This window comes from Hydra vulgaris, chromosome 01 (genome assembly GCF_038396675.1).
Source record: "Hydra vulgaris chromosome 01, alternate assembly HydraT2T_AEP".
NCBI classification, from domain to species: Eukaryota; Metazoa; Cnidaria; class Hydrozoa; order Anthoathecata; family Hydridae; genus Hydra; species Hydra vulgaris.
Window position 1 is genome coordinate 57,405,144 of NC_088920.1, and position 23,893 is coordinate 57,429,036.

General features: G+C 29.5%; 1 protein-coding gene across 1 annotated transcript in view; it reads left to right on the plus strand.

The window, feature by feature from the left end:
• Positions 1 to 23,893, plus strand: part of LOC124809378 (C-type mannose receptor 2-like) — a 108,912-nt gene that overhangs the window by 12,021 nt on the left and 72,998 nt on the right. Inside the window, exon 2 of the mRNA XM_065786908.1 lies at positions 1,850 to 1,900. Within this exon, the coding sequence (XP_065642980.1) occupies positions 1,850 to 1,900 (51 nt within the window). The remainder of the gene's footprint in view (positions 1 to 1,849; positions 1,901 to 23,893) is intronic.

A 23,893-nucleotide genomic window follows, 5' to 3' on the forward strand; every position in this document is an offset into this window, starting at 1 on the left:
TGGAAAAGTTTTTGGTTTTCTTAGTTATAATTGCATTTAATTTTCGTGATAAAGATTTTTAGAAAGTTTCCACCTCCATCATTACCTATATTGATCATATACTCATTTGGAGAGGTTCATGTTTCTCAAGAATAAGGTCAATTAATCCAGAAATGTTACGACAATAACCTATTGCAAACTGAGCTTTCCTTATTTTGTTATCAACTTTTAGTACATCAAATAATATATTTTGTTAAACCATAAAAGGATTTCAAATGTTAATCATGCTCACTAAGTTAGCATAATTAGCATATTTTGTTGTATTATGAAATCTTATGCTGCTGGAGGTGTCACAAGAAAAATGACAAAGCCATAAAAGAACCAATACTCATTCTAATTGGATCAAAACGTGCTATTTCACAAATTGTTCACAGGCACAATTGACTTTGTTGGTATTGAAGCTTTTAATTTCGAAAAATCAAAAGGTACATTGAAATCTTGTTTTTTTTCCCCGTTCAATTTTGAAAAGAAGATTTCTAGACCTGACATTTACACCTGAAGGTAAATTTTCTTATTCCTGCAAATGGTGAATTAGCATGACATTGGGATATGCTTGAACTTTTTTGAAAGCAGACTTTGACCCTATTTTCATTATGGGAAAAAGTTTCGCCTAATATTTCAAAAAAAGTTCGCAAATTTATTTTATCCGCATTTTTATCAGGAAAAAAACTGTGTGTAATTGAATTAAAATATTTGTTGTAATTGTATTTTGACAGAAAAAATAAATTTTTAAAATAAAAAATGTTTTAAGTAATTGGTTATCAACAAAGTTACGGAGAAAATTTTACTTTAATAAACAAAACAATTTTATTTTTTGATCCGGAAGTATTTAATAATTTTGTTCAAAATAGTAAAACGATTACATCATTTTTAGATGTTCTAAAATAATTCAAAACATTTTTTTAAAACCTAAACTCTGATTCCAAAATTTTTTTCTTGAGCTTTTTTTTAAACGTAAAGATATTTAAAAACCTAAGAGTATATAAACTGTCTACCTACAAGCTTTTATGTATAAACCAATTAACTTTTATGTATGGTAACTGGACGTTAAATTATTCTAAGTATCCAAAGTTTTGAACGATGGGTAATCAAAAATTATTTCCAATAGTATTTTACAAAAAGTTGTTTACCCAAATTCCTGGTCAAAAATATTGAAAGCTGTTTAAAATATTTCAATTTTATAATTAAAATAGTTTCCGAATATGGTATGGTTCTGTCTTTAAACATGCTTCAAAAATGATTTCCTTAATAAAGTGAAAAGTAACAATCAAAAAGTTTTACGGTTTTTTGTGTTTTTTTTTTTTTTTTGTTAGTGACAAAAACATGAACAACAGCAAAATTGAAAGTATTTTTAAATATTTAAATCTTAATAAAAAAAAAAAAAAAAAAAATTGCGCGAGCTTATTTTGACATATTTGAGCCCAAACTTATTTTTATAAAAAACTATATAATACAATTTTTATAAATTCGTCTGGATAATTTTTTTTAATTATATGCCCTCAATATTTTTGCAATTTAGGTGCATTTTTGAACTCTACATTAAAAAAGCTTTCTAAATTCTTATTTTGATATGCAGCCGTGGAGAATATGGATTCACATAGTCAATAAAATAATGTTTTAAATAAAATAATTTTTTTTTTGTTTCATATTTTGACACTTGGTTTTGGTTCTTAAGATATTAGTATTTTAAATATTGACTTTCCATAATAACTCGGTTTTTATAGCGTCTAAAAAAATATTTTTTCTATTAGTTTACTTAACAGATTTATTTGTGAAACTAAATGACTAAAACCTCTTTTATTTTTTGCAGCTTTGAATACAATATCTTCACCAACAGCAGCTCAAGCCTTAACTACTAAAGGTCATTAATTAACTTTTTTTTTTTTTATTAATATTATTTATTAAAATTATATGTTTGTTGGTTCCGTACTGATAATATATATTAACAATTTCTTGATGATAATTCCTCATATCAAAAAAATTATTAGTTATCATGGTTAAAGAGCTTATTTCCAAATAAACAGGTTCACAGTTCAATGCCAGCTCTGGTCATACTCTGGTAAGTAAGAAGAGACCCAAAAACTTCTAGTTATATGTTTTTCCAAAGGGTTTTAAGATAAGACTGTTAAGACGAGAGCCGTAGCACTGGGTGTGCGAGAGGCGCGGCCACACAGGGGGAAAATTTTGCATAGTTTAGAAAATATATTTAAACCTATGTATGCATAATATAAATTATATGTATAGTATACATAAGTTTGAACTTTGATGTATAATAAAATTACTAAAATGTAATCACTAATTACAAGTCATTAATTATTTCATTACTTAAATATAAATAATTATTGTATGCATACAATTTTTGCTTCTGCTTGACAATGAACATTTTTAGCTTCTGCATCAAATAGAAATGGGAAATAAAACTTTAAAAACAGATTGTAGAAATTAAATGCAATGTATGCTGCATATCTGCTCGCTGAATATATGGTGCAAGATATAACTTTGATGGACAGAGAAAAAATAATTTGAAATGAAAGAGTATGTCTGTTGATGTTGCCTCAAAAAGACTGAATGGTTTAGCAATTCTTTTTAAAATCTAAGAGGAAAAGGATTTAACTCAACATTTGCAACAGCGAGGATGTTGAGAACCAAAATTGGAATTGATCCAAATTTTCCATTAAAGAGAAGGCGAAGAGTTAAATCCATAAGTTTTGATGAGTCACAAAATAATGATTTCCTACTTCAATCTGAGAGTGAACTTGAGGGACAATGAGTCAAATTCAGATTTGCACCGGGCGTCGTTTTGGCTCGCTACGGCAGTGGTTAGAACTTTTTGGACACCATATAAATCAAAGAAACAATAAGAATAACTTATATAACTTAAATAACAGAATAATTTATAATGTTATTAGTTTCAACTTTTTTTGAATTGTTTTGTGTGAATTTTTTATTTTTTTTATTTTAAACTTTCTATTTTAGCAAAATTACTCAAGAAAGCATGATAAAATATAATTGAGAATACAACTTTTTCTAATATAGAAAATCATTCTAAATATTATATTAGTTTAATCTATAATAAAAAATCTAAACTTAATAGATTTAATAAAAGTAATAGTTCCGAGTCGTACGTTTTGACACGGAGCTGACGACAACTATTAAAGAAAGAATGACGCAACAAAAACTTTTTTATTCTATTTTATGAGAGTATAAGAATATATAAGAAATTTATATTAAGATATATAAAAATGTATTTTATGTAAATTTAAAAAAAAGCAAATGTAAAAATTTAATTTATAACGTTATATGCAAAGTCAGTGAGTGTCAACATAATACATTAAGCCTCAGAAACGTAAGAGCCGCGGTTCAAACCTCTTGGCAAGTTTTGCAACATTGGTTGGGAAGGAGGCGTAAACTTCCTATTAAATGCTCTTCCGCCGTACTCTGTGATAAAAAATAAAAAAAATTATTTAGTTCTTTGCATTGGTGACAGATCACTTAACCACTGAACCTTAAATCATACATGAACGTGAAATGACAGTCTTTTTACAAACTTTTGTGAGAATGGTATATATATACTATCTACATATACTATCTACATATACATATACATATAGATATACATATAGATGTACATACACATATACATACACATATACATACATATACATATAGATAGAGCGCCGGTTTTTAATAGAGCATCATGTACAAACTTTTTAGGGGTTTCAATTGATGAAAATCTTACATCTAAAAAACACATCAAAAACATTACCTGCAAAGTTTCGAAAAGTATAGGTATATTATATAAAGTAAAAAGCATGTTAAATAAACATGTTTTAACTCAATTATACTACTCATTCATCCATTGCCACATTAACATTGCGAATGCGGCTTGGGGTAGTGTCAATAAAAGTGAATTAGAACCTCTTTATTGCCAACAGAAACATACTGCACGTCTTATTAATTTTAAAGACCGTTTTTCACATGCTAAGCCTCTTTTATTGAAATAAATATTTTAAATATATTTCAACTAAATATTTTTAATGTAATTTGTTTTATGTTTAAATGTAAAACTCGTACATGTCCGGTTTCTTGTCACAATATATATTCTTTAAAAGAAAAAATATAAATATAATTTATGAAATGATAATTTCCTTCTTCAAGTAGTTTTCAGAACCAATTTAGGCAAGTTTTGTACTTCCATCAGGTCTTGTATTTTAAGTATTTATATAAAACGTAAAATTTTAACTTTTAACTTTTGTTTTATAAACTTTATAAGACTGCCTTATTTATTTTATGCACATTACAAAATTGTTTTAAACTCGTAACGAATGTAAGTGGTTCTTAATGACAAGATCATCTGATCTTCTGCAAGTCTCCGCGTTCTTGTTTTATATGTAACAAAATTTGTAATTTTTTATTTATATGCATTCATCTTACATTTATTTTATTGTAATAGTTATTATGAAGAAATACACGAACAACAACAACAACAACAAAAAATCATCAGTATTTAATTCTTTTTATGTATCATCTGCATGTAATTCTTTTTATGCCACACTATTGCTAAACTTTTCTCTTGTGTCTTGTCCATTAGAAAGAGAGGATCCATACGCATTTCCATTTTCTGATTTTTTACCTATTAAATTTATTTTAAAATGATTTTCAGCTCTGAAATTAATGCTACAGTTATGCTTTCTGCTATCTTCAATTTTTCCATTAGAAGAATCTTTGTTTCCATATTAGAAAAATTTGGTTATTGATTGACTACCAAGAGATTCTCATTTTTAAGCTTTAGCTTTGGAGTTTCAGATTTATGTTTGTAATATAAGTTTGACATGGTGTTTGATTAACTTGATAACCTAAAAAAATAATTTTACTTTCAAGACATCATTTAAATCCTGAACAACGTATCTTTTAAGAAACTGTAAAAGTTTGGATTTCGAACATCAGAATCATAATATTTATAAGTGATATATGTCTGTGCCCAATTTTGTAATTAATTTCAAAATAAAATATCTTTTTTTCTTAGTTAATTGATTTGAAAACAAAGTTCAAATCAATTAACTAAATATATATATATATATATATATATATATATATATATATATATATATATATATATATATATATATATATATATATATATTTATTTATTTATATAATTATTTTTAAAAATATCACGATGTTTTTTATTCTTGACATGTTTCGTATAATTTATTTACATTTTCAAAAGATTATTTTACAATAAAAATACAATAACAAACTCTAAAATAAATATTAAAAAATAGAAGTCTTTACATAGAAATATTAACGGACAAAAAATTATACATAATAAACCAATATATTTATTACAACATAGCTTGGTAAATAACCAATCAAAATAACCAACTATTAAAAAAAAAAAAGAAAAGAAAACTGACAGTAAAACTAAAAAGATAAGTTTACAGCATAATGTAAAGCTTGTATATAAAGTGAGGGACTTTCCCATTTAATGTGGGGGCTTCTTTTGTCTTTAATTTGTATTTGGTTGGGGCATTATCCAAAATCTCAAAAGAATCACAGTTAGCTAAATTTTTGCAATTATGAGATAAATTTAAGTGTTTAAATATATGAGATTGTTTATCACTTTTAAGGTGCTCATTTATTCTATTTGCCAAGTGTCTTGAGGTTTCTTCAATATAACTGGCATTACAGCCAGCGCAAGAAAATTTGCAGACAACATGAGATTTAAGCTGTTTAGGAAGTGACTCTTTTAAGCAAAAACAATCTTGTATTTTATTAGTAGAGAAAATTAATTTTATTAAAACAACCTTGCAATATTTATGAACAATTTTTAAAGTTTTTATTTTAGTGTAATTAGAGTACATTCCAATGCACGGAAGCCTAAAGTTCTTATATTTAAGCTATTAACAATGTTAAAAACAGATGGATATATTTTCTTATCAATATAGGATTTAATTTCATAGTCAATAATTTTTTGTGGAAATTTATTATTTTGTAAAACTAATGATAGATTCTTAATATCTTTATCAAAACCTATCCAAGAATTATTAATTTTAAATGTACGATCAATCAAAAAAAGAACAAGTCCAAATTTGTAGCAAGAGGGGATAAAAAAATTTTTGTAAAAAACCTGTATACGTTTTTTGGTGATTTTTTTTTGTGATTTGAAGTTGAAAACGAGTAGGATTTTTTAATGAGTACATCTAAAAAAGCAATTTGGTTATCTTGTTTTTTTTTCCATTGTAAATTTCAGATTTTTATGTTGTTTAAAAAATTCTTGAGCTTCATATTCAGAATTAAAAATAGCAATTATGTCATCCACATTCCGTTCATAAAAAAATGGTTCTGTAAAGGAGCAGTTATTGACCCATGTTTGTTCATGATATCCGACGAAAATATTAGCTAAGATGGCACTGAAGGATAACCCATAGCAACACCATCTGTTTGATCGTAGTATTTTCCGCCAAATAGAAAATGTGAACCGGACGTGGAAATCTGAAGTAATTTTTTTAAGTGAATTTTTGAAAAACGTTTTGGGTTAGTTTTATCTTGAAAAATGTAATCAGTTGCAATGTTGATGGTTTCTTTAAGTGGATTATTTCGAACAAACTTTCAACATCATATGAAACGATAAATATATTAGTTATATTAATTTGTTTTAATTCTTCAACAAAAGAAAATGTCTTAAGTGCAAAATTGTTTAGGTATATATGGAGACAATAAATGAGAAAGATGTTTGGCAAGGTTGTAGTTATATGTTCCGATTTTTTTGACAGTTGGTTATTTTGATTGGTAATTTACCGCGTTATTTTGTAATAAATATATTGGTTTATTATGTATAATTTTTTGTCCGTTAATATTTCTATGTAAAGACTTCTATTTTTTAATATTTATTTTAGAGTTTGTTATTGAATTTTAATTGTAAAATAATCTTTTGAAAATGTAATATAAACCATTGAATTGATGAAAAAATTAGGTTTATGATCTTTCAATGTGATGAAATATATGTCTTGATGATATAAAATAACTTTTATATGATATAAACACCATGCTAAGAAATATTTTATGCATAAACCAGTGGAGTAACACAAAGGAGTAAAATAAATGGTTCGAAAAATATCAAAAACAAATATATTCATAAATTCTTCATTTTTGACACGAGGTACGCAATTTGGTTGGAGTTTCCATTCTTTTTTAAATTCTCAGTTTTATAACAAGTTTGACTTTGGGTTGTATAAAGTTGATAGGTTAGCCGTGATTAAAAATGTTCAAACCTCTATTGAACAGAGATTGTCATCAAACTCCTCCAGTAAAGTAACATTTGAAAACTCTGCTTCTATTTAAAAAGAAGCCTTTATAAAGTCTCAACATATTATCAATATTCAATACCGTCCTAATTTAAATTTACTCAAAACTAATTGTGATACTAACAGACGCAAGCAAAACATCATATGGTTTAGCCCTGCTTTCAGGAAGAACGTTGTTATCAAAATAGGAAAAATTTTCTTGAATTTAAATGACTTACGTTTTACAGCGCACAAAAACAACACTGAACTGTCTAAGGAAGTTCGGAAACTTAAGGTAGCAGGCATTTTTCCGATAATCAAGTGAAGTATAATTAAAAATGTCAATCTTATAACCCGTCCTCAAAAAGATGTAATATTTGCATAAATTAGAAATATTTTAATTTGAAATACAATTAAGAACCCTTGTTAAATTATTTTGAAATGGTATTGACTTGTAAGCACAGAAAAAAAGTTTTGGTAACGAATTTTGACACCGTTTAAATAAATTCCCGTTTGGCGTGAAAACTGACGTTTGATCTCGTTGTAACCTAAATTTTATTTTTATAAAGGTTTTTATATTAATGATTTTAAATATATGGCTGAATGTTTGCGAAATGGCATAAAACTTAAAATTCCTTAAAAAAGTCATTTTTTTTTCATTTTTGATGTATATATATATATAGATATACATTATATATATATATATATATATATATATATATATATATATATATATATATATATATATATATATATATATATATATATATATATATATATATATATATATATAACTATATATATCAGGCCTTGACTATATATTTTTATACATTCAATATTTATAAATTTTCAATTATTCTTAACTTAGTTCTGGGTTTCTGAAAATCAGGGTTTCTGAAAATCAGTGATTTTTAAAAGCAGCTGATTACTGTTTTAGAATTTTTTTTACTGTTTTACCATTTGTTGTTTTACTGTTTTACTGTTGTTTTACTGTTTTACTGTTTTTTAGTTATTTTACTGTTTTACCATTATTTTAAATTTACACCTTTCCTTTATTTCATTCCCCCTCCCCCCCCCATCCTTTTAATTTTTTTTCTTGTAAGAAGCACGCGTAAGAACAATTTTTTCAATTTTTTATACCCTAGCATAAACTTTACGTTTTATAATAGTATATCAAAATACAATTTATATATCTATATCAAAAATACAAGAGCTGATGATAACTTATCTGCAAGCCGTGATCTTGTTTTTGCACAATTTTTGGCGCACACAGAAAATAGTTTTTCAACATCTGTTGATGTAGGCTTAATTATTAATAATAAAATATCATAAAGCTTTTGTAGGCTTTCTGTACGTTGGCCTGTATTTTGAAGAAGAGTTAATTCAGCTTTTTACCATTTAAAATTATCCTCTCCAGAATACATTATTGGTAATTCATTATTTTTAAGTAAGTCATTGAGTTTTTTATTTAGAGTTAAAATTTTTAGGATTACTGGAAGTTGCTTTAATAACATTAATATTATGAACACCAAAAAATTAAAATGCCAAATTTGCAAAGCTGCAAAAGTTATAGTATCTTGAGATGGGATTACTGTAGAGCTCTTAAATCAGCGTAATACATTCATGGCATCTTTATTCAGTAGTTCATAGAATCAATTTCATGAATTATTGATCAATTTTTTAAAAATCTTTCAAGTCATCGAAGTCTACATTATTGGTTAAACATAAATTTGCCCTAAACTTTAGAAAAGTTTCTCAAATTGCTCTTTTTTTTATCAATGGATCAATCTCTCTGTCTTAATCAATGACTCAAACATTATTGATATTGTGCTCCAGCGAGTTTTTACATCAAAATGAAGTTTAATTTCTTTTCTAGGTAGTGTCTTTATTTTTTGATCAAAAAACTTGACTTCGAACACTTTACAGTTTGATGTATTTTAACAATATCGTTTGATGTATTTGTGATATTGTCAGTTTTATCATGAATATTAACACCAAAAAATCTTTGTCCTCTTAAAGTGGTAACCTCATCAGCAGCCATGCTAAACTTTTTTTCACTTTTTTATAGACTTTTTTTAATTCTATAGTTTCAATCATATTTTTTTGCTTTTCATTAAAGTCTTTGTGCGAAAGTTTCATTTCATCGCTTTTGTTAGCGGGAGTTTAAATCCATCTTGAGCTATTGACTGGCAAATGTATTTAGTTCTGGGTATGGCTCAAATTGAAATGTAATCCGCTGCCAAATCAGAGACAATATTCTAAATATTTTTTTACGCAAAGAAGTTTTATGTCTCTTCTTACTTATTCTCTCTTAATATGATTGATTCTGCTGTTATCTAAACAAAATCCGAAACTTTTTAGGATATTTTTTGAGGTAGTTGTAGAATATTTTTGAGCATTTTAATATTTTGTTACAACGCCGACCCTGTCCATTCAATTTTTTTGTAATTGCATTTTTTCTTTTTGTTGCGTGCAGGTAGACGGTCCCCAAAAACACATGGACCCCAAAAGCCACACGCTTACATTAGTACCTGTAACTCATAGATCAAGTCTTATCAAGCAGCAAAACAGACTTTTTTTATTTGACAAGATAGTTTTTTGAAAAGAAACTGTTAAAAATAACCAAATTAGCATAAATTTTCGAAAATTATGCTAAAAACACTAAAATTATTATTTTTAATTTTATAACATTTGGACATTATAGTCCATAAATACTTGAAATTTTCATTTGAGTTCGCAAAGTAGTGTTTTTTGTTAAGATTTAAGTCATACTTCTACAAAAAAATTAAAAGAAAATAAATGAAAAAGACAGTTGCTTAAATATTTTATCTAAACCAAAGTAGTGTTTCTGTGTGGTCTTTGGGGTCCCTTACCGAAAAATATATATAAATGGATCAAAAACTCAATATTAAAATGGAGTTTTGCTTTTTTTTATTAACAATTATATTTCTATTAACAATCAAACAAAGTTTCTTTTTTACAAGTTATTAGTATAAAAAAAAAGTTGAAATGTTGCTCTATTAGTCTTTAAGTCAATTTAAAAGTGCTTTTTTCTTTGAAACTATTGACTCTTTAATAAGTTGATCAACTAATTAACTAAGAATAATGGAACTATCTCCATATCACTGTAAGGTCACTTTCTTGGTGTATCCTTATAACTGCTAGTATCTTCATGACTTTCATGCTCAATAACCTTACGTTTAAGTGATTTGTTGGTTACTGCAGCAGCTAAAAACTTCATTGGTTTCTTTCCATCTACTTTACAAGATAACTTTTGACAGATTTTTGTACATTGTGGCAAGAAGAGCATTGCTGTAGCTTTATGGCATGGCACACACCTTCTCCACAGTTGCATTCAGTAAGTCCAACACATTTTTTCCTTTCATTGATCCGTATACCTGCGTAACCCTCGTAGTAAGTTTGGAAACTTTCGGCTTAACTTACTGTACTGTCAGTAAGCCAGGAATTTCTTCAAGTTGAATGCTTTTATTGCTTAGTTCTTGAATTAGTTCTTGCGGAAGCTCAAACTTTTCTTTCCAATATTGAGGTGAATTTCTTCTTATATCATGAGATTTAATAGTATATCTTTCAGGAGATGTTGTACTGGGTGTAACACTTTTTGGAAAATCAATACATAAAGCAGCTTGTGCAAACTTTTCCTGTTGCATGTCATTTACGCTTAATAATGTGAAAGTTACTCCTACACGTCTTGCAGCTTTGATTAAAGATTGTCTTGGGGCCCAGTTGTTCCATATACGTCCCAAAATTATCATAAAAGCTTCTTTATTTAGTGAATTGAAATCAGTAAAAATGTTTTCTTTTATACCACGATACTCATGATAAAGATTTTTGTTGAGTTAGCCTAAAAGCTGTGTCACACCAGTGGTATCTGGTGGAATTAAGAACATCCGTATGCTTTTGATTGTAAAAACTTTAAGACATCAAAATTAAAGCGTGAACAATGCCCATCAGATAGCAAAACTACTGGTCGTGCCAATTTTTTTTTAGTAAGATATTCATCAAACTCTTTGTACATATCTAAAACGAATTGTGATCAGATACACCATGATTGCAGGTTGTTATTAGAAGATGCGGAATATTTGCCACAGTTTCCTTTGGAGCCATTTGATTAGTTATTCCAACGGCACCAAAGAGTACTTGACAGACACAAAGGCCTCCAACAATTAAAAAGAAAGATGATACATATCATGTATTTAATCTATATTATAAATATTTATCAAAAAAGTTATAAGGCAATAACTACCAGAAAATGATACCAGAGGATGTATGGTGACGCATTCACGGTACTTTCTGATCATTTTACAACATGTTTCCCATTTTGCAGCAAAAACAATACCAGCAGGAGTACCATCAACACCAAAATTGATGAACTGTGGTGTTTCGTTGTGATTAAATATTCTGCATGTATCAATATTTCCAAACCAAACTCCTGTCCCCTTTTGAGCTGCTTCAGTCATAATGGCAGCCTTAATTATTTCTTCTGCAAGAGCGTCTTAAGGCAACCATCAAATCAATTAGTAACTCAGTTTTGATAGAACTATTTTTCATGAATGTAAAGTACAGTAGCAATATATAAACTAATAAAAAGGTGTAGATCTGGGTTAAATTTTAAATGAAGTTAGTGTTTACTTTGAAATATAATAAAAAACTCAATATTTACTCATACCAAGGTGGGAACTTGCAATTTCCCTCGTGCAATTGAAAGCTCTATTTATTGACACATTTCCTTGTTGCTTGAGTGTTAAGCTTGGGTTCTTAGCTTTAAAGCGCATCCAAAACAATTTACCTAACCTGTTTTTGAAACAAAAATAATAAATTAACTAAAAAAGCTTCTCTTACAAAGCTTCAACTCCTGGAACTACAAGCAATCTTTATATCTTAGCATGTTGACTATTACTACCTTTTAAAAAATATATAAGAAACATTGATACTTGTTTTTATTAAAGCATTTTCTGCATTTGCTGATAATGCTATGAATTTTCTGCCACCTTTCAATCTTTTATTTGTTTATTGTCTAACTTTCAGAATATCAAGGACAAGTTTTGTTAGTTCTGCTTTGTTTATGCCTTGCATAGCCCGATTTTTATTCTTAATGAATGAAATAATTGACATTTCTTCTTCCTCCAAGAGAATTGCGCAGGACTGCATTTCAAGACCATTGACTATTTTTCCATCAAACCTACAGTTCATTATATCACGATCTTTAATAGGTGGAAAATGTCTTGTTTTAATTGCAACATGTCCTCTTACATTATTTTCTTTACATCATTGTACAGCAGCTTCAAGTTTTTTTTTTTTTTTGAATATAGCATTTTCTTTTAATAAGAGCTTCAGCATTAGAACTTGGATTTAGTGACTTCATTTGCAAACGAGTTTTAAATATTTTGTTGCTGTTACTCATATTTATTTATTTGCTTACAAATTTTTTTTTTTTTTTTTTTTTTTTAAACATCTTCGCTTCCAACAAGGCTGCAAGCAGCCACTAATTAAAGTTGGAAGTTACTGTAAGAGAAAAGATGAAGATTGTAGAGCAAGATAACGATTGACGGACGATTTAAAGGATTGCAAATTATATGAATCAGGAAAGCAAGATGAAGGAAGCGAATTCCAAAGAGCTGATGTTCGAGGAAAAAAACTAGAAGAATAAGCGTTTTTGGAGCACTTAGGAACAGTCACAGAAAAAGGATGACACTTAATTGAATGACGAGTAACACGAGAATAAATTTTAGTAGATGGCACAAGAGACGCTAGCTCTTTCGAGCAGTGCCCATTATAGTATTTGTAGAAAAGAGAAAGAGAAGCAACATTACGACGATGTGATAATGGTTGAAGGTTGGCTGCAAGAGCAGGTCCAACTATGTTTACAATGCGTTTTTGCACCTTGTCTAAAAGAGAAAGGGCATCATTAGAAGATCCGCCCCAGATATGGCAACAGTATTCCATACAAGGCCGGATTTGAGATTTATAGAGGTAGAGAATAGAATCCAGAGTAAGAAAGTGGCGAGCTCGATAAAGAGATGCAACCTTAGCAGATGCTAATTTTGCAACCGATTTGATATATGGTTTCCAAGAAAGATTGGAAGTAAGAGTTAATCCTAGAAGATGAAGAGTAGGTGACTCATCGAGTACATCACCGTTCATAAATATAGGAAGATCTAAATTATTGCGATAACGATTGGCTGAAAAAAATTGAGTTTTATCTGAATTAAAGTTCACCAGCCACTGTGAGCCCCATGCTGTAGCAGAAGTGAGATCCTTTTCAAGCTCAAATGCCCCCTCCAGGCAATCAGAGGGTGTTGGTTTCTTATCACGACAAGAATAAATGGTAGTATCATCAGCAAACAATGCCACCTTAGATGTGAGAATATCTGGAAGATCGTTAATGTAAATTAAAAAGAGTATAGAGCCAACGATAGAACCTTAAGGAACCCCAGAAGTTACAGAATAAGAAGAAGAGTGTTGTCCATCGAGGACAACTTTTATGCTACGATTGGAAAGGAAGGATTCAATGATCTTAAAGATGTTGCCGGATACACCATAAGAAGAAAGCTTATGGAGAAGACCAGCATGCCAAACTTTATCAAACGCTTTTGAAATGTCAAGAGCGATGGCCTTAACCTCTCCACCTTCATCTAATGCACAATAAAACCTGTCAGTTATTACTGTTAGCAAATCAGCTGTAGAACGAGAAGATCGAAATCCATATTGATGGTCAGAAAGTAAGTTATTAGATTCAAGATGAGAAATTAAGTGTTTGTTAATTAAAGATTCAAAAACCTTGCTTATGATAGGAAGAAGACTTATGGGACGGTAGTTAGACGAATCAGATCGCTCCCCAGAATTTTTGAAGATAGGGATAACAGATGCGGCTTTCCAGCAGGCTGGAAAACAAGACTCTGATAAGCACTTGTTGAATAGTTTTGAGAGTATAGATGACAGCTCTGGAGAACACTTCTGCAAGACAATAACAGGTATGTTGTCTGGGCCACAAGCTGTAGAAGAGTCTAGACAGGAAATCACTTTAGATACAGATGCTGAAGTGATATGAATGTCAAGCAATGAATCAACCTGTTTGTTGGCAATATCAGGTAGAACGCAATTAGTGGAATCAAGAGATGATATTGATGAAAAGTTTTTAGCAAACAGTTCGGCTTTGTCTTTAGGTGAGGTGACAAAGTCTGAACCATACAAGAGAGGTGGAATTATAGATTTGCCCTTATTATTGATATTATTAAAGATTCTCCAGAAGTCACGAGAGCCTAATTTTTGAGATGAGATACGAGATTTCATGACCTGAGAATAGCGGGTTTTGGCGTTAGACAAAACCTTTTTACAGTTGTTTCTAGCAGTAATGAAAAGACGTCTGTTTTCTGGAGAATTGTTTTGCTGATAAATATGGAAGTAACGGTTTCAATTGGCAATCGCAGCAGCACAGTGTGAGGAAAACCATGGAGGAGAGTGAGGCTTGACCTGGAATCTTCGAGAGGGAATAAAAGATTCCATGCCAGCCTGAATCCACGAAGTTATATAAGAAGCACATTTGTCGACAGGAAGTTGAAAGATTTCTACCCAAGGGCCATCACGAAGAAAATCACGGAAAGAATCCCAGTCAGCTTTACTGTAGTTGTAAGAGGTTCGATAGTAGGGGTATTCAGGTGATGAAGAAGAATGAGATATTAGTTTTAAAGAGATCAAACTGTGATCAGAAGCACCTAAGGGTGAATGTGGAGAAACTGAGCACTGACTAGGATCAGAAACAAGACATAAGTCGAGTAGAGAAGGTAAATGATTAGGGTTGTCAGGAAAGCGAGTTGGAAAGTTGACTATTTGAGTTAGGGATTGAGAAAGGCAAAAGTTGTGGGCTTTAATGCCTGCAGAGTCACTGACACTAGAGCCAAGCCATTCAGAGTGGTGAGCATTAAAGTCACCGACACCAACTATATTAGCTGATGGATAAAGAGAGAGGGCTTGGTCAATATGATCAGAAATAACATCAAAAAGTGTACAGTCTTGAGATGAAGGAGATCGATATAGAACAAAGAGAAAGGCAATAGCGTGAAGTGGTGCTAAACGAAAGCACATGAAAGAATAGTCTGTGGATTCAAACCTAGTTTCACGACAAACAGGTGAATTCTTACGAATGTAAATGCCACGGCCAAGCATGTGGCTATTGGAGTCTTTACGAATCAGTGGAAGATAACCATCAACACTAAGATCACAAGATGAGACAGCCGAACTCAAATTAGTCTCACAAAGAGCAAGTAGGTCTGGTGAACTTTGCAAGAGATAAGACTCAACAGAAGAAAAGTTACTTCGAAGACCACGAATATTAGTGAATGATAGGTTTAGAGAACTTGGTGATGATGATGGTTTTTTGTGTTTTATAGTTTTTGGTACTTTATTCATTTTTAAATTAGATTGAAGAACTTGACTCAAAGCATAGATAGTACTCAGAACACCGTTTAATAGCCCAAGCAATTGCCTCATTACTACTAATAAACCCTAAGCCGTAACAAAGGGCTCCAAATGTGGCCTCCGCAATGCACACCAAAAGTACAAACAGGGACACCATCCATGCGCAACATGGCACTGTTAATACTTAGATATTTTTCAGCTGTTGATGGAATCAGCCTCTCTGAGAGCTACCACAGAGTTCGGGAAACCTGACTACCAGCCGGCCTCAGAACCATAAAACTGAGTTTTAGAGCTGTACCCTCATAAGGAGATAATAGAATGAGTTGCCTAGTCATAAAAACAGTGACACAAGCAAACCCATGCATTGAGTCAAGAAGATCCAGCATTCAACATCCTAAACTGGAAACAATGTATTAAAAATACATCTGCGCCAGCCTAATAGATGAAGAAGGGGTGCGAGGCTGGTCAACAGATAGAATCTGTTTACCCCTTAAGTCTTTGCCTAGGAGGCCTTCTACAAGACAGTAGCTGGGTGCATTAAAATCTGCCCAAGATGAGTATTTTTATCGAGACACCATCTCTAGCCTTTACTCAACCAAGAGCCCCAAGGCAGGGGGTGTTTTAAATCGGAGTTGGCATCTCCTAGCCTTTGCCTAAAAAGGCGTATCCTACAAGGCAGCAGGACATGAAGCAGATTGTACTGGGTTACATGTTACCAGTAGCAGGATAACCTGATCTGACAAGGAAAATTTAATAGTTATATATATATATAACTATTAAATGATATAGTTATATATCATTTAATAGTTATATACATATATATATATATATATATATTATATATATATATATATATATATACATATATATATATATATATATATACACATATATATATATATATATATATATATATATATATATATATATGAATATATATATATATGTATATATATATATGCGTATATATATATATAGATGTATGCGTATATATATATATAGATGTATGCGTATATATATATATATAGATGCGTATATATATATATATATATATATATATATGCGTATATATATATATACAAATAAAATAATATCGCAAATTCACGTACTGTAAACTGAACTAAAACTATCCTCTAAGCAGGAGCGTAAAATAAAATCTCTATATAAATTCATTATCATCAAAAAGATAGTTACAACTACTACAAATCTACTTTATATCATGCATTATTGTAATACCATTTATATTTTCGTTACAAATAAAATAACTAATAAAAAAAATAAAAAAAAAGTAAAATTAAAATACCAAAATACTTCTAAACTCCTGGGAAGAACTTTTACTATATAAACACAAATAAAAAATCAAAATAAAGTTATTTGTTTTGTACAAAAGATACGACAAAAAAAAAAATCATGTGGTTTTTGGGGCCCGTCTACCTGTGTGTCCAAACTAACATTGCTGAGAAAATGAATGAAAAATAAGTATATTAAGTAGCAATTCTACCCACGATTAAGAAAAAATCATAACCAGTGACTAAGCACTATTTTTAAATTAATGTAAAGAAATTGGTGCTAGTAGCCCTATTTATAAATTCAGACACTCTTTGTACTTGATAAGTAAAAAAGAATCATTGAAACATGGAACTTAATCAAATTACCATTTAAATTTTTTAAGCAACAGTTGTTTCAGATGAGTTTTTTAATTGATTTGATTAAACTTGCTGCTTTCTTAACCACCGCAAAAAGCAAATGGAAGTTGTTATCATTTTTTCATATTTTTTATTGTATGAATCAGCAAATATGCAGATTTTCTTCCACTGGTTGCCGACATCTTTGTAAATAGAAGGGATCTTTACAAGTTATCATTCATAGCGTAAAGTTTATACCAACGATACTTGCTTTTGCCTCTTGTCGGTCTTTTGTGTTTTGTTAGTTAAGATTTTCTTTCATACATTCGTCCTAAAGTTGCAAGAATGATTTATAATTATCACTGACTCAATAATTATAAATCATAAAAGAAAATGCAAACAGCATCAAGACAAGCAGAAGTCATTTTTTTAAGCTGGTTGTCATTGAAGCTTATACGAGTGTTAATGGATAGCAATGGAACATATATTGATTTAAAAATGTAGGGGCAAGAGAATTTCTTCTTATGCAAAAAAAAACCAGCTGGATTAGATTTACAATTTTTGATTATTAACAAAACTATTTTCACTACCTGAATACTAGAAATATGATCAAAAGTTGCATCCCCAGCCGAACATTAAACTTTTTTATTCAAAGCTTAGTCAGGAGTTTTCTGAACAATGCAAGAACGCACATTTCGTTTTTTGGTCGATTTATTACCGCTTTTATGGTAGTTTTATTACCGCTTATTAATGCCGCTCTAAGAATTACTTGCAAACTTTTACATTTTACTGTTCCAACAGTGTAGAAATGATTTAATTTAATGTAATGTTTCATAAAAGTGAAACAAGTATGAAAAAGAATATTATGCCGATTTCTATAATACCTTAGAATAATATTCTAAACCCATAGCCCACTCTGCTGCTTGCAAATAGGAAATACCGCCAAGTTCAACAGCTGTTTTTTGATGAGGAATATTATTAAAAAAAAACACCCATATAATGCCCTATTTTGCTCATAAGATATGGAATGTTAATTGTTGGTACATTACACAACAACATATCATTCTTATTTGTAATGATTGTGTTTTGTTGTCTTCTGGCATAACTACATTTCTTTTCTCCTCAAACTAGAGCAAATCATTCTCCAAACTAGCAATTACCCTGTTATTTGTCAAAACATTGGCGTTATGATAAGGCAAACATTGTTTTCTTTTAGCCCCGGTAGTGATAAGGCAAATATTGTCTTCTTTTAGCCCCGGTCATGTAAATTTTATTTATACGAAACAGCATTGTATTCTTTTTTTTTTTTTAATGATTAGTTTTGAGTTGCCTTAAGCTGTATTTTATTTGACTTCAAAGCTTTTGTTAGGTTTTAAGTGACGAACCCGCTCACTGTAATACTTTTTTGTGTGTGTGTTTTTTTATCAGATCATGTATTTCTGCTCTTAACCCCTTAACTGTGGCGTAGATTTAAGAAATACGTTCTCTTTTACAGAAATATATATTTGTTTAGGATCATTTCAAGTTGTTTTTTTTTTTTCGTATAGTGTGCCATAAATTGTAAATGTTTTAATAAAAAAAAAGTTTCATAAAATGGAATAGTCCGTCAGGCACCCAGAGAGCTAAACCTTGCAGTGACGGATATATCCGTCAAACACAGTTAAAGGGTTAAAGCTTTAATTATCTTTTTTTGTTTGTTTAACGTTTTGTCGGAAAACACGTAATTGATTTGCCATGCTGTTTTATTCAGCTTTTAATAGTGCTATCTTGCTCTGACATTCTGTAAAAGAATTAGCTAACCAAGAAGACAAGTAAGATAACCTATCTTTTAGTTTTTGTTTTATAGGGCTCAATTTCTCTCTAAAGAAATGTTTCGTAGCATTTTGTTCGCTATAACTTGCAGGTGTAAATGGTTCATAAGTTAAAGGATATAAAACATTCATATTGGCAAATGAAACATCTGAAGAGCTTGATGAGAGTACAATATTAGGCAAATTTGATATATGAACTAAAAAAAGTTCATTGAAAAAGTCATCAAAATGATAACTGTCTTCAGCCCTTTAAAAATGTCTAGCCCAATTCAATAATTTATTTATGAGACGCCTAACCTGACTTTTACATGTTTTTATTTTAAAACGTTTAAGATAAAAACATGTACAATTTGACTTGTTGAGAAAAATGATCCTGCATTTATTTGATAAATACTTGCTGTCCAAGCAACAAGCAAATACTTACCTAAATGCGGCATAGTTTTAAAATGTCTTTCATTTCAATGAAACTTGAAAGGTAGTAAGAAAAAAGGTTTGTAAAGCTAAGAGACTATATTAGAAAGTGATCCAGCATTTCTTTGACATTTACTTAATGTCCAAAAATAGTTTAAAAAAAAAAAAAAGTTTAAAAAAAAAAGTTTATAAGATATAAAATATGACATCAAAGTAATCCGTGCTAAGTTAAAGTTCCATAATTCTAATATTCAAAAAAAGTCTATTGATACATATTTCTCAAAAATAACACAGCAAAAAAAGTTCATACAATGCAACTTTTTTACAAACTTGAAAAAACGTATATGTAGTGATACTTTTTTGTGCATATACTTTCAAGAAAGTGCTCGATGAACTAAGTCAGAGCTATAATATAGTAGAAAAATAAAACTACATGATTTTCAAAACTTTAATTTTCACAACTTTAAATAATCTCACTTACGTAAGCAATTATATAAAATTGCCCAGAAAGTACTGTAGTTCCCACACTCTTAATTTCATCATTGTAATGTCTCTTAAGTGCTCTTGAGAGCCTTTGAACATTGACAAATTCATCGGTGTTGGCCAAAGAAAGGCTTCCTTTTCATATTGCTTGAAATTGGAGCAAACTTGCTGCACGTAATTGTATAGTTCTTCAACCATACCTGAATCAAGCTTCACAAACTGCAGTTTCATGTTAACTTCTGTTCCAAATGATTATAAAAAAAGCTGTCTCAAGTTGTTCCATTTTGCTCAAAAGTCTGAAGGTTTCTGCTCTTGGTTTTATTTTCTGCTCGTCATTGGTTGTGCAAAGGAATAAATGTTAAGAACTGCTTAACCGGTTTTCCGTTTTTTACACATCGGGAGTAAAATCAACAATGATTGAAAGATATTTTCCAAAATTGATTTCGATAACTAAGAAATTATGTTTGAAGTAAATAAAAAAAATACTATAACATGTTACTTAAGGATAATCATACTACCTATAAACTTCATAACCTCAGCGGCTATTAGGTGCATGAGTTCTTTACAAATGTCTTTAAATAAGTACGAGAAACAGCCCTTTATTTTTTTTCCATAAGTTATAAAGTGTTAGGCGAGGAAAGGATCAAATTTTACTAATAGCTCAATACATTCAATAAAGTTTCCGTTGCGTATCAATCAAAGTTTTTCGCCTGTAAATGCAAAGATTAAAAATCTCCGGGACTTGAGAGGAAGTCAAGGATAGAGGCCAATAATTTTTTAAATAATTTTTCTTTCAAATTATATCTCTCTTAAAAATTCACTGTGGTGCTCTGTCCACTTGAACTCCGTAGCCTTCCTGCATGTGTCAAAAATGTCCTTGGTTAAACCGGCACTGTGTTTATATATGATTTATTCTTACATGGATATATATACATCTGTAAAAATATATAAATATATATATACATATATATATATATATGTATATATATATATACATGCATATACAAACATGTTTATATATACAATATATACTTATGTGCATATATATACATCTATAAACATATATAAATATATATGTATACAAATATTCATGAAGTTTGTGATTATGTGAGTCCTTGTTTTTTTAATATCTTTTTTACCATTTTTATTTTTGCGCTTTCCTTTTCGTAAAGTGACCTTAGTTTATTATTCACAAATGATTTTTTTATAACACACTTTTCTGCATTAGTACATTTCAATAAAATCTACCACCACTTTTTAATTATTAGTATAGTGTCTTATAAATAAAGAAATAAGCTCAAACTTCGATTTTTTTTTGGTCATATTTGAAACAATTGCATAATGTGTGATATCTTTACGTACTTCATTTAGTGCTTATCTTGCTTCAAATACAAACATAATTTTTACTCTTCTAGCTGGTCATGAGACATTAATCTGCTTTGTCTTTGTTAAACTAATAGGTATTTTTTTCTGTATCAATCTAATTACCGAAAGCTAAGCCCTGTTGCGAAAGTATCTTTAATGTTAGAAATGAGAAAGGAATCCATTCGTCATAGTTCATTCCAGCCTCATGCTTTCAGCTATTTGCCATTAATATATTTTTTTATACCTTTCAATTTTGTTTTATAATAGTTTATTGAAGAAAATTTAGAAAACAAATTTTTTCCCATTCAACATATTGTGGATTGTGTTTTGCGTTTGTTTCAACATCTTCGTTAAAATAAACACTGAAAAGATTATTATTTTCTTTACCTTCAGCATTTATTTTAGTTACTTCTTGTAGTGTAATAAACCATGGTGAAGAAAAGAAAAAATGTTTATCATGCCCTTGAACAGCTTCAGCTTGTCAAACAACATGTCAAAAGCCTTTATCTATTAGGTAACTAAAAATAAGCACTAGGTATCAAAAATGAAAAATACGTTTTTGCAGTTTGTATTAAAACTTTATATACATTAAAACAATAAATATGCATACCCGTATTTTTGTTGGTATGCTTGTTATATTTCGTGCGAGAGTAAAACTTTTTTTAAGCATTAATATATCTTATCACCTAATGCCATTTTAAGCATAAATATTAGCGATATAAATACTTCTCTATTATAATTGATATAATATTAATTCTTATCACATTGGAATCAAAAGTTATATTGAGTTTTATATATGCTTTAATATCAAAAAGTTTTGATTGTGCGGTAATAAAGAAACTGCAAGTTTGTTATACTTCAATGTGGCAGTTTAGTTTCGTACTGCTCTTTTTAGAGGTTTCAAGTTGAAGTTATTTTTACTTTGGATTTTTTTTAACCACTTTTTCCATCAGGTTGACATGAAATAGAAACCGTTGAAGGTGAATTAAAAACCGCATCTTTCTTCATTTTATGACCATTTTTTAAAATATTTAAAGCCTTTCAAAAAATAAGAGGATCCAATTTTTTGTGTGGCTGTATATTTTGAATGTAAAAATAAATTTTGATAAAATTGGAAGCCTAATTTAAATTTATGATAAAATTCAAGCTAAATAATTTTTTTTTCAAAGACTAATTTCCCTCGACCAGGAGGGTACAGGGACGTTTTTCAAGGGTATTTCTAATCTTGTTTGCAAATCACGTAGTTTGTGTCTCAAATTGAAGTTATTTTTATTTATAGACAAATAAAAAATGATCTAATAGCAAAGTAATGACATAAACACAATACAATTTAGACAAACTTGTCTGAATAAATTACGTTTATGGTCTGTTGATTTGTTTAAAACGAATAATTTGTTAGAGTTTTGATTTATAAAATTTAAATGGCCTAACGCATAAAATACTAAATAAAATTTGTTTTGGTACAAAATGAAGAGTCTGAAAAAGCAAGATCACATTCATAAAATAGGAGATAAATATGTTTCTCTTGTGTCAACAAAGACAACAAATGTCTATCTTTGGATAAGAAGAATTTATTGATTCATACGATCAAAGGCTTTGTGCACCCTGGATACAGTCTGAAATGCAGAAGAACACTTATGCTGATGTTACAAACTGGTTATGCTAATTGAATAGGTTTTATAATGTGATAAAATATCAGCTCAAGAACGGTAAAAACTTTTTTGTAAAAGATATTATTTATTGTAATGACCTATCTATGCTCATATATCTAACTGAAGTTTGTATCTTCAGAAAATTGGCTAACTTTAATTCTGTTACGTACCAAACACGTACGTTGGTATTAATGAAAAGCAGGATCTCTAAAAATTGTCATGAAGGCGTTTGACCCATCAATATTAGAATTTCAACGAAGGAACCAGAAGTACACCGAGGTAAACAAAGTGATAATTTAGGTTCGAAAATCGACAAATTAGGTTCGAAAGGTAGAAGAGAATTATTACAATCTGAAAACATTTTTCCAACTCCTTCAACTCAATCAATTATTGTTTATTTTGACATCTGACCTCAAATTGATCAACAACATAATCAACATAATCAAATTAATCAACAACATCAACAATGAACATAATCCTAGGTTTATCAGCAAATTCCTTTTTTCTTTTCTTGATTTGATAAGCAATTGAATTTAAAAAAAGGAAAACCTATAAGGTGTTTTTTATAATAAAGGATCATGGTAGAAAATACTTATGCTGCTTAAAAGTTCAGAGTATTTTCGGATCAATAGCAGATTAATTCAATAAATACCAACTTGATAACCAATTTTGTTTACAGATGCAATGTTGTAAAAATATTACTTACCCTAGTCTGTCAGATGAGAACTTGATTGAGGAAATTGTCAACATAATTCTATCAACTATTATTTCTGTAATATTCATTA